This window comes from Mangifera indica, chromosome 14 (assembly GCF_011075055.1).
Source record: "Mangifera indica cultivar Alphonso chromosome 14, CATAS_Mindica_2.1, whole genome shotgun sequence".
Classification (NCBI taxonomy): Eukaryota; Viridiplantae; Streptophyta; class Magnoliopsida; order Sapindales; family Anacardiaceae; genus Mangifera; species Mangifera indica.
Genome location: NC_058150.1, coordinates 10,192,671 through 10,205,491, shown reverse-complemented (window position 1 = coordinate 10,205,491; position 12,821 = coordinate 10,192,671). Strand labels below are relative to the sequence as shown.

General features: G+C 31.6%; 1 protein-coding gene across 1 annotated transcript; it reads right to left on the bottom strand.

Annotated features, from left to right (window-relative positions):
• Positions 1-10,017: 10,017 nt before the first annotated feature.
• LOC123195648 lies at positions 10,018-11,230 on the bottom strand. Its single transcript, XM_044609468.1, has 2 exons — positions 10,759-11,230; positions 10,018-10,490 (listed from the first exon to the last, which is right to left on the bottom strand). The coding sequence occupies exons 1-2, from the start codon at positions 11,228-11,230 to the stop codon at positions 10,018-10,020; spliced, it is 945 nt and encodes a 314-aa protein (XP_044465403.1).
• Between the last annotated feature and the right edge of the window lie 1,591 nt (positions 11,231-12,821).

The following is a 12,821-nucleotide window of genomic DNA, read 5'->3' as shown; positions in this document are numbered from 1 at the left end:
TTCATAAATAACAAGCAATTCCTTACATGGAACCGATAAAGATAGTTTGTATATTAGACTAATCGAGGATGTCTCTCATATGCTGGCATAATACACTAAATTCGCTCAACGATACAATATGTCTAACATCTTTTATATCCATAACTACAATTCCAACGTCAATAGGTATTTCAAAAGTAACAGTTGTATTTAATTATTTTTTTTATTAATTACAAAGATTTTACTTCACAAGTTACTCAAGAATACCATTACCTAGAAAGCGAGTGGAAACCCTATTAAACCATATTGTTTAAAGGAGTTTGCCTCGTTGATTGGGTCGAACTCTAGACACATTTTGGTGAGGTTGTCATTGATGGAACGATGCATCATCAGTCACAATCGTACTTCTTATAAGTACGCATTAAAACTATCTAGATGATCAATCAATTGTAATACCATTTGAGAGATTTTTTTCCTTAAATCATTCTCTAATAACCCATGGTGAAGATAATATAATAGGGCCAACTTGATTGTATCTTCATTGTCCTCCCCCCAAGGCCTCCACTTGAAAACTTTATTAACATCTTCATAACTAATTGACCTATTCTCATGTCATTCGATGAAATATACATACCAACATCTATCAATCATCTGAATTGAAGGTTTATCATAATGGCTAACTCGTACGGGTTAAATCTAACGTCAACCCTATTCAACCTAAATCATAACTCATTTCTCGAGTTTATCCTATTGATAACTCTTAGAAAGGAGGCGTGTACCAACATTCCACCGAATACTAAACTATCCTTAAGGTCAAGGAAGTGGCCAAAACATGTGCTCTGGAACATTTTCAATTGCCTCTTTGTTAATATTTTCCTAACGATGCTTATTGCATCTTTATACCTGCGTTGACCAACTTGGGCTTTAAAGTGTTGATCAATGGGGATTGCCATTTTACCCTTCACCTTATCCTTTTTTACTTTTTTGTAGTGGTCTCTATAAGACAAAAATTGTAATTATGTCACTTTTATAATAAAAACGAGGTCAATTTTCAAGATAGGTACATTATTTGGAAAAACAGACCTCAAATTCGAAATTTTCACATCTAAAAACCTAAAATGAACCTCCAATTTAAAATGTACATGTCAAAAAACCCTAAAATGGAAAAACAAAATTGACCCCAAAATTGAAAATATCACTCTACCCCCTAATCTCCACCATGTGAAATTATGTGGTGGGAAACTTTTAAAAACGATAGTTTGCCCCATTTTTACAAATTTCATGGTGGGAAAACTTTGGAAAAGTGCACTTCCCCCCACCACATGTTACCACAAGCTCACTATTTGAAAACTCACAATTTGCTCCTCAACCTTGCGAATTCATCGATTGCCAAAAGTTTGAAAAATTTACATCACCTCTCTATCTCCAAACGACATCACCTTAAAAATTCGCAAGGTGAATAGAAATTTCGCATGGTCATGTCGATTATGCAAGGTGAGATTTCATCATCCAAACTTTGTTTTTTAAATCCGATTTCATCATAAATCAACTCTACACCAATTCTAACATAAAATCCCTAAGAAAATTGATCCAAAATACCAATAAATTAAGTCATTTCATAAAATCTTTCAATTCAAAACCCTAACCCAAAAAACCTAAAAACTACATCCAATCACCTAAATCTTCACACTAAAATGTATAAAACATGATAAGGATTTATTTACTAACCTTTTGAACCATTTTGATGGCCAGAAAAGTGAAATCCATCAAAAATCGCTATAACAAATCAACATCTTGGGTTTGTGTGAGAGTTTTTGGATTTCATTTTTATGTGGCTAGGTTTACGTGGATTTTGGTAAATTTCTAACTTTCACTTATTTTTACTAAAGGGTAATTTAGGCTTTTTATATTGGAAGGGTATTTATGCTTTATGGTGATAAAATTGAGCTTTTTCGCTTTATGTATTTTAATTTTGAACGTTTAAATTAATTTTGCATTAATTATCATTCCCCGTTAGTTTAAGTCAACAAAATAGTTGAAAGCATTGTTTAAAATTCATGACCATAATTGACAAGAATAGGCCCAAATTGTGGGCTGTATGAGTGGGAAACCCTAAGGGTGCGTTTGGTTAAGGGTTTTTAAGATTACTTTGGTAATCTATCTTTTATTCCCTTGTTTGGTTTGTCAGTAATAAAAAATTACAGTAATCTTCTATTACCAATGCTAACGTGGCAAATAATATAGGTGGTAATCTGATTACCACCTTTACCTTAGGTATTTAAAGATTACTGGGGTGCTCTTGAGTTTATTATAGAAAAATTATTATTTATTAATTTTTGAGATAAAAATAAATTTATTTTTAATTAATATGACAAATAATATAAAAAATATTTAAAAATAATTATATTCAAGGGCATTTAAGTAAAATAATTTACTAGTAATCTTTTATTACATTTAACCAAACACAATAATTATTTATACCTATCAAATTTTATCAAACATAGTAATCATTTATACCCAGTAATCTTTTAAGTAATCTATCTTCAAGGTAATCTTTCTGTTTTAGTAATCAAACATTACCCAAACCAAACGCCCCCTAAGTCCACACCCATTCTTCCCCCGGTTTTCCATTCCATTTTTTATCTTCAAGGAGGGTGTCATGGTTTACCAACAAAACTATTGTTAAATGCCAACAAAACCCTTGGATCTCCATCTTGATTTCATCTTCACCAAACCTCTCTGTCTACACTTATTGAAAAATCCAATGTAATATAAGAATTCCATTAAAAAAAATCCAATAATGTTATTTTTCCCTCAAGCATATCCTCTCTTCTATGGAATAAAAGAAAAAAATATTCAACTTTGTTGAAATCACAAACATTAGGCACAAGTTACATGAGAGAAACGCAAGACACTTATCTTGGTGTAAAAATAATGTAAATGCTTTCAATAGTTGTTTATTTATTTTCATGATAAACATGTTCAAGTTGATATTTAATCTCTTTATCTATTTATTTATTTATTTATGCAAGTATAAATTATATTATAAAGTATAGCTAGCGGCAGCACCACCAAAGGTTGAATTCAAAGCGCAAACTCGCAGTGGAATATTCAAGGTTAGTGGAGTAATAAACACGTGCAATTCATGTGGATTGGGTTGACTAGGACAAGACCACAGCCCAACTCTGCCAACTCATCCACTACTCGTTTTCTCTTTCTTTAGAAAAAGCCTTTAATTATATTTGACACAGGGGGTATTAACTAAAATTGGCATAAAAATGGTCAATTAAACTTTTTAAAGTAAATTTTAAATAAATTTATTTTTTAAGTAAATTTATTTTTTATTCTAATAATATCTCTCTTGACTGATTATCCTTTATTTAGTATGATTTTTTGTTGGTAACATTTTCTTTCAAGCATACTCCTACATTATCATATTGATAGTAAATTTGATAACTTATGAATCAAACATTCATAAACTTATTAAAAAATAGATCAATTTTTTGGTGTAATTGTTGATATATGCATATCAGAACGAAAAAATGAACATAAGTGTGATTATTGATATGTACAGATCAAAATGAAAAGATGAATATAAATACAAAGAGTGCGAGTACGAAAAGTGCAAGTGCAAAGAGTGCGCGTGAGTCTGTGCCAGTGCAAAAAGTGCGAATGCACTTCTCGTACTTATGTTTTAATAATGTAAATATTATATTTTATATGTATATAACATAAGTGCGAGAAGTGTGAACACACTCATGTTATATATAATATAAATATTATATTTTATATATATAACATGAGTGTATATTTAATAATAAATATTAATTTATGTATTAATAATGATGTATTATTATGTAATTGATATTACTTTATTTTTAATTTAAAATTATCAATCAAATAGTAATATGTCATTGTTAATACATAAATTAATATTTATTATTTGTATAAATAGTTTTATTGATTAATTTAATTCAAAAGTTTATAAATCTTGAAGACTTTATATTTTATTTTTTAGATAATAACTTCAAAGATCATTATGTATTTTTCCTATTTAAGAGATTCAACTTTATTTTTTTATTTAATAAGTTAAACTCTCAAGTTTTTCTATTAAAAAGCTATTTTTTTTATTTTTTGATTAACAAAAAACCTTTATTTAAGTTGAACAACCCTTTAAAACTAAATTTATCGTATCAAACAGATGAAACCTTAGGTATAACAACAAACCCCACACCTAGTTAATAAATACACATTTTATTGGTGTACTATACATGTTTAATGTATTTCACTATTTTAAACATGTTTTATTGCATCTTTAAACTTAAAATATATAAAATACATATAATGTATATTTGCCTTCTTAAATGCGAATTAAATGATTATATTATACATTGTTGTACATTTTAATTTTGTTTAACAAAGAATAAAATAATATTGTCTTATAATACACAAAATAATGTTATTTTACATAAAGTATATAAAAGCCAACCCAACCCAAACAATGATAAGTTGCATTTCTTTTCTTCCAAGATTGAAAATACCTTACAATCTTATATTTTTTCTTTCCAATTTTTATTTCCCATCATCAACTCATTATTATATCTTTCAATTTGTTGATGTTTGAAAACTACAGTTAATATCATTGACATGGTAATAAACTTATTAATAAAACTACAACAAAATTATGTAAATTTATTTTAAGTATATAAATACGTATATATTTATATATATTATTATGTGATTGAGTTATTTTAAATTAAGAATAAAATAACACTTAATCACATGATGATAAATGTCTACTCAAAGTAGATACATACAGTATTACTCATAAAACTATATGTATTTACTTTAAATATAAAAATAGATACACACATAATATGTCATCAAATGATTATATGATTTTTAATTAAAAATAAAATAACATTTAATTACTTGATAATACATCATATATATACTCATTTATACACATACAAATGAATACATATAATATTACTTTAAACTTATTACTTCTCATATTTATACCAGAAAATGTCTTACAATGATATATTTTGACCTATATTATTTTGATTGTTAAAAAAAAAACTTGATTGATAGTGGTGTGAAAAATTCCTTTTTATCTCTATCAACTTGATTGATAGATTTTGACACTATAACCTAGTTTTGATCAATTATTTTAAAAAAATATAAGTCTGAGTGATTATGTTCTATAGCACAATCATTAGGACTATCAATTAGGGTAAATAATGTTGGATAAGATAAGATTTTAGAGTTATAATCTAATTTCTTTAGAGCTATTTTTATTTAGAGTATTTGGTTTTTATTAATATTTACTCTTGAAGTGCTGTTCTATTCTCAAGGATGATATTTATATAACTTGAATCTAAATTAGCTTTATCTGAATAATGTGGGATATAAATAATCTATTTTTGTTAAAATTTTCATGTAAAATAGAAAAATCAACTAACACTATTTATTAATTAGTTATATTATGTGTTTGAGAGATTATAGTTGAATTTTGACCGTGTAATGTGTTTGAGAGTAATGAGATTATAATTTGAATATTATGTTAATTATAGGGAAAAAAAACTATTTCTCATCCAAGTTTTAGTCTTATTTCAAAAATATATCTACGCCTGATGAAAAATCCAAACACCCACCTATCTCTAAACCATCATTAAATTTTCTGTTAAGTATAAAGGTAAAACCACCATTTTACTATTTACATTCAAGTAATATAATTTATCGTATTTTCCCTCTTTGATTTTAAAAATTAACTTTTACCCTCATACCTGAACTTTAAAAAGTGACTTTCACCCCCTCAAATCCCTAATTTTTTTTTTCATTTTCCCTCTGGCCACTGGTGACGACGTGGTTGGAGGGAGAGTGACGAGCATCGTCTAGATCTGGACGATGCTCGTTGACTTTCATTGGACAACGGAGTATCGTCCATTCCCTGGACGACGCTTGTCGTCCAGAATAGATGACTCTTCGTGGTCCAGACTGGACGACGCTCATCATCCAGATTTGAATGACGCTCATCATCCAAATCTGGACGACAGTCGCCCTTCTTGGATGATGATCGTCGTTCAAAGGTGGTCGACCTTTGGATGAAAACTTCTTCATCGCCGTTAGAGAAAGTGGCTGCATTTTAGGGGGGAAAAGTGAATTTTTTAAAACTTAATTCAAGGGACAAATGTTAGTTTTTCAAATTAAAGGAGGAAAAATGAGATAAAATTTTAATTATTTAATATTATTGATAAAATAACAAATTTACCCCTCAACCTTAACAGAAAATAAAGTGGGTGGGTCCAAACAGATTAAACTTTGGGTGGATATTTGAGTTTTTTATCAAGGATGGGTATACTTTTGAGATAAGACTAAAACTTGTGTGGGAAATAGTCTTTTCCCCTTATATTATATTAAATCTAATGGATAATTAAATATTATGATTTGAAATTCTATATTGATCATAATCACGTGTTCAATGAAAATGTCAAAATTAGTTTTAATATTGTTGTATCTTTTTAAAATTATTATTGACGATGTATAGTATTAAACTTGTATATAAAATTTTATATTTTTTCCATATCCCAATTTTATGATCATATTTTTACAAATATACTTTTTACTATTCTCAATCTTAGTTAGTAAATACGGGGAACATGAAAAAATGGTACGTGAATTATACGTGTATATTATGACAAATAATGAAAAATATATTTGTAAAAAAAAAAACCCTTAATATTTGCATACGGAAAAAGTATAAAACGTGTATGTATGAGTATAATATGACATATCATTAATAATACGTTTATAAAAATATAACAATATCATAATTATTTTAATACTTTTATCGAATCTTCTATTGAAAATCAATATAACAATTCAAATGTAAAATATTTAATTAACTATTAAACATAGTATAATATAATACGTAATCAAAATTTTTTGTATAATAAGTAACCTATCAGTTAGTTGGAAAAAATAAACAAATTAATTAGCTTGAATTTCAAACTTTATATCAAAGTGAATTTTTATGTAGGCCACCAGGGAAAAAAAATACAAAATTAAGGCTGTGAATTAAGAAAAAAATGTTGTTGAATTTTTTTTAAATGACAGTGACATTTTCATAAATAGAATGGACAATTTTATACTTTAAGTTTAGTTGAAAATTAAAAAATATAACAAATAAAAAATATGACATATAATTTTCGTTTAATATGACAAGGGTGTAAAATACACATTTAATATTTTTTTAGTTCGAAAATTCTTTTGAATGTGTTTAATACGTTAATTGTAGGGAATGCGAATAATACGCGTATTTTCTACCTAGGTTCTCAATATCATACTTGTATAATTTTCATGAGATATTAATTAAAATAAGCATATTTTTTTTCGTTTATACCTTTTTAGGCACACGCACAGTTCTTTTACATTTATAAGCAAATACATTTTTAATTCCCAAAATACCCCTCAGCTTATTCCTTCTGTTTAATTAAAAGAAAAAAAACTTTCAAAATCGGGTATTTGTTACAGGGTGCGTAAAGTGCGTGCGTAAAGTGCGTGGTGCGTTATTCAGCCCATTTGGTTCCCAACTTCCAAAACACACTAAAAAACCCACCCATCTTCTGCTATCTATTTTGGCTGGCTTTACTGAGATCGACATTGTGAGATCGTGGATCGAGAATGTCGTCGGATTCGTCTGAGGTAAGTGGATCTCTGGATGCATGCTTTTAGTTTGAGTTTAGTATTTTGGCTAGATTTTATTCTTTCTGTGTTGCCGGCGACGGAGAGGAAAACGCACTGGATTTCTCACCGTGCACTGTGCACGCACCGCGCGCGCACCGCACGCACCGCGCGCACTCCATACGCACCGCGCGCACAGCGCGCACTCCATACGCACCCCATACGCACCGCGCGCACTCCATACGCACCCCATACGCACTTATACCTATATTACAAATTTTCTGTTTTTTCAGGATTTTGTTCAGGCAATTTCAGTTAATAATGAGTCGGGTGAACGGCGTTTCAATGATGCGTATAATTTTACTGCTATAATCAAAGTTAGAAGCCATGTTGAAACAGTAAAGCATATCAGAGTTTCACTTACTCCTCAACAAAAACGAATGTTTAAAGAATGTTGTTTGGGGCAATTTTTGAATTTAGAAATTCTTAAATATAGTTCTCCTCTTATTCATTCTGTATTATTCCGACAGATTAATAAGGGAGTATTAGGTAAAGAGTTTTGGTTTCGGTTGAATGGAGTTGATTGTAGATTTGGTCCTGTTGAATTTGCTCTGATAACAGGATTAAAATTTGGTCAAGAAATGGATAGAAATGATAGAATAATAGGAGATTTAGAGTTAAGGAATAAGTATTTTTCAGGGGTTAAGCATGTAACCTATAGTCATTTGGTCAAAGTTTTTAAAGAAAAAACATGGGGAAATAATGATGAGGATGCTGTAAAAATAGCTGCTTTATATTTGCTTCACTATGGGTTAATGGGAGCAGATAATAGGAAGGCCATTTCAGAACATACATTAAGTATCATTGATGATTGAGATGCTTTTAATAGATATCCATGGGCGATACCTATTTGGAAGATGACTACACAATCAATGAGTCGAAATCTACAGAAAAAATACGAGGAAATTTGTGATGCATATCCACCTTTTTCAGAGGATATCCCAACTGTATCATATGCGAATGGATGTACCGCAACAGGGTACAGCCTCCGGTGATTGTGGGATATTTACTATTTATATATTGGAATATCTTGCAACCAGACGTGATTTGCTTTTTACTGCCGCTAATGCATCTTCCATGCGTTGTAAAGTTGCCTCCAAGATATGGAAACACGGAGGGAACTCATATCCTGATGCGTACGAGTGATTGATTGAATTATGATTATATGTTATGGTTTATCAGTGTTATTTTATTTATATTATGTTTATCATTTTATTAGTTGTTTCTGTTGCATTGTGATTGATTTTTGTCATTCTATTACTATATCTTTGGTTGGTTGATGGTTGGATGAAGTGATATTAGTTGATGGTTAGATGAAAGCAATTGAAGTATCGGTGGCGTAAATATTGAAGTGTTTGATTGCGATATATTGATGTGTTTTAATTTGATTACAGGTTAGGAAATATTAAATAAACAGGGGAAATGCTGCCAAAATTTTATTGTGAAAAAGTAACGACATGATTGATTTATTCATGAGTTTGGCCAAATGGTTATGTAAAGGCATTAAAATGCCTTGGGAAAATTTGATTTCTTCCTTCTAATTCTGCGTAAATTTTGGAGTAATTAACTGAAAGTTATAACTTTGGTTTGCATTTCATTTTCATTCGATTTAACAAGAAAAATCAATTCCTTCTAATTGAAACATAAAGCAATCATTTTTTTGATTTATATAAACAGAAATAATTTAAAGCAAAAATCGATTAAGCAAAGACTTTTGGCCAAATGATGTAAAAGGCACCGCGCACCGCAAAGGCACTCAGCGCACTCCCGCACCGCGCGCACTCATGCACTCCACGCACCGCACGCACTCCTCGCACTCAGCGCACTGCGCGCACTCAGCGCACTCCGTGCACCGTGCGCACCGCACCTTTTCTGCCCCGTGATGGCGCTAAGCAATGTCTTAGCCAGCCTGCTCACTCAATCAAACAAACCAATACAAACAAAACAACCCTTCTGAAGAAAGGAATATAAGCCTATCACATAAATAAGCTATGCGCAACCCCTCCAAACAGATTGCTCACAAGTAACAATAAAGAATAACATCGAAAGTAACAATAAACAACACAAACTGGACAATTGAGTTATCAGTCAATGCAATTCTTCGCTTGTTCAATTTACTATATCCCTTTTGTTCAGCTTACCATATCCCTTTTTACCGTCAACAAGGGGCTAATTATATTACAAAAGTAGAAAGATAAATAACAAAACATAGAAGAAATAGGAGATTTGAATTTACACCCCTCTTGCAGACCCAACACCTGACAAAGGATTTGTGCAAACTAATCGAGTATGTCATTTTTCATGACACCGACTACATTCAACTTGACGGGTTTCCTCCCCTTGCGATGGCCTTCTATTGTGTTCCGAAGGTCGACCAGAACATCGATGTCCCATCTGAGGTGGGTGGACTATACGTATTTCTTCTGATTGCACCGATTCTGATGGATCACCCAATGGTTCAACACTTTCTCTATATACTGCTTGCCAATATTCAGCTGAGTAATACTTATTCACCCATGGATAACAGTGCGAAAGTTTTTGAAATCTGACGATTGCTGCAACATGTGTACATGCTATTTGTGATAGTTGAAATTTTCTGCATGTACACTCTTTTTTAGCAAGATCAACTATAGCAACAGGTTTACTCGGAGCATGTACTTCATATCGGTCAATTGTTATCGGCTTGACAATCATATTAGCTGACTTTTGGATATGACTGACTATCTTCTCTTCAGCCCATGGAGTTAGAGAATGAGTACAAGCACCTGCATAATTAAACGAATATAGAATGTTACTCATTTATAAATTATGAAAAGTATGAAATAATTGAAAAAAAATTATTCCAACCTGCCATATTGCGTCAAGTATAAAACCATTTTTGTAAAGTTGAGCGCAAAAATTCTAGAAGCATCATCACTGGCAACTTTCGCGCTTGTCGTGCCAAGGCATTAAACGACTCAGCAATATTTGTAGTCATGATATTATATCGGATGCCAGGAAAGTATGCACGAGCCCAGCGTTGATAGTTAATACCTTCCAGATAAGCTGCTGCGGTTGGATTTTCAGCTTTGATCATCCGCAAAGCCTCCTGAAAATCTTCTATTCGATATGCTTTCACAACTCGCCAAAATAATCCTTCAATATGTTTTGTTTGTTTATACCGACTTCGCATATTTCCTTTGATATGATGGTTGCACCACCCATGATGTGCATTCGGAAATACTTCCCTCACACAACGAATTATAGCATTGTGTCTATCTGAAATAATTGCTAAATTAGGGATATCTCCAATACACCGATATAAAGCTCGAAGGAACGGGCTCCAAGTTATTGTTTCCTCTTTTCCTCCTATGCCAAACACTAATGGAAAAATTTGATTATTTCCATCCTTACCCACTGCAATAAAAAGTGTACCCCAATATCGACCTTTCAAGAATGCTCCATCAATACAGATGACCGGACGACAAAAATCACGAAATGCCCTAATTGAACATCCTAAAGCCATAAAAACAAAATGAAATCGATGATCTTCATCCGTGTCTATTTGTGTAATGGTGCCAAGGTTTCGTTGTTCAAGGTTATGACAGAATATCGGTAATAGTCTGAATGACTCCTCTGGCGAACCTCTTATCTCATTTAAAGCTCAATTCTTAGCACGCCAAGCCTGCGTATAAGAGATATCAATTCGATATCTATCTGCTATATCCGTGATAATATCTTTTGGCCTATATACACGGTCACCTGCAGTAAACAATGACTGTAATATTTTCCCCATTGCCCTTTTACCCGCTTGTTTATGATGAGGTCTAATTATATCACGAGGACAAGTGTGTGTTCCAAACTTCTTTAACACAAAAACATCACTGTTACTTAACTTCCCAGCTCCTGCTTTCCATTTGCACCCTTCATGCAAACACTTTATATCCCATCTCTTTTTATTAGAACTTGATACTTTGAATTGATAACAATTTTCCAATGCATCCCTACATATGGTGTCAATTAAAACTTGTTTAGAAGCGAATTGATCTGTGATTTTGAATTTGCCATCACGTGGTGCAACTGAATGAATTTGACTTACTTCATTTTCTATATCTCTATATGGCTCTGGAACACCAAAAAAAGGATTTGAACCATGATGTGTTGAACTTTCATGCACTAACCCTGATGGACCAATCCCTGTGTTATCGACACCTTCTTCGGGACCATCAATATTATTGACACAATTATAATCGATACCACCATCGTCATGAGCATGATATTCATCTTCTCCGCCAGAACGAAAATCATTTGTTGGTAAGTTGCCCATTTGATAACATCCTTCAGCTGTATCTCTTTCGTCATGTGTCCAATCTTGATAAGGATTCCAACTAACACCAACCTCAATATCATCACGATTAACGTCACCCATTTGATCACATCCTTCTGTTTCTGGATGTTGTTGTTGATTGTTAGCTTGTATATCTTCTACATGTTGCTCAATTTGGTTTGCTACCACTTCAAGAAATACAGAAGACTTTCTCTGTGAGCTAGACAGCTTCATCATCATCTTAATATCATAATCATCTTTTAATAAATATGGCAAATCACTATATTCGGTTGGATTTGGCATATAAATTTTTACCTCAAAAGAACTTGTATCGATATTTAAACGAGAAGATACTGCTTCAATAAATCTATTGTAATCGATTTTTCTACTTACTGAAACTAACGATTGAACTCCACCAATATATTTTAAATCATGATTACCTTCTTTGTGCCATTGCCCGCCAAATCCAAGCATGAATATCATCTTTATCAAAATTTTCAATTAACCAGATGGAATATCAATTGAAACAAGTGAAATGAGGCAAAGATGAATCGGAGAAAGTCAACTGATAAAAGTGAAATAAAGAATGAAAAGGTGAAACTGTGTTTGCGGAGTAAATATCTTCATCTGCCTTCAAGCTAACAATTTAATGCGTTAATTATTCAAATCAATTTTTATTTTTAAATTTGTTTGTAGTTGATTAACAATAATCAATTTTTTAGTTATGCAGTTCATGCACTCCGCACGCACTACGCACGCATCGCGCGCACTCGGAGCGCACCGCACGCAC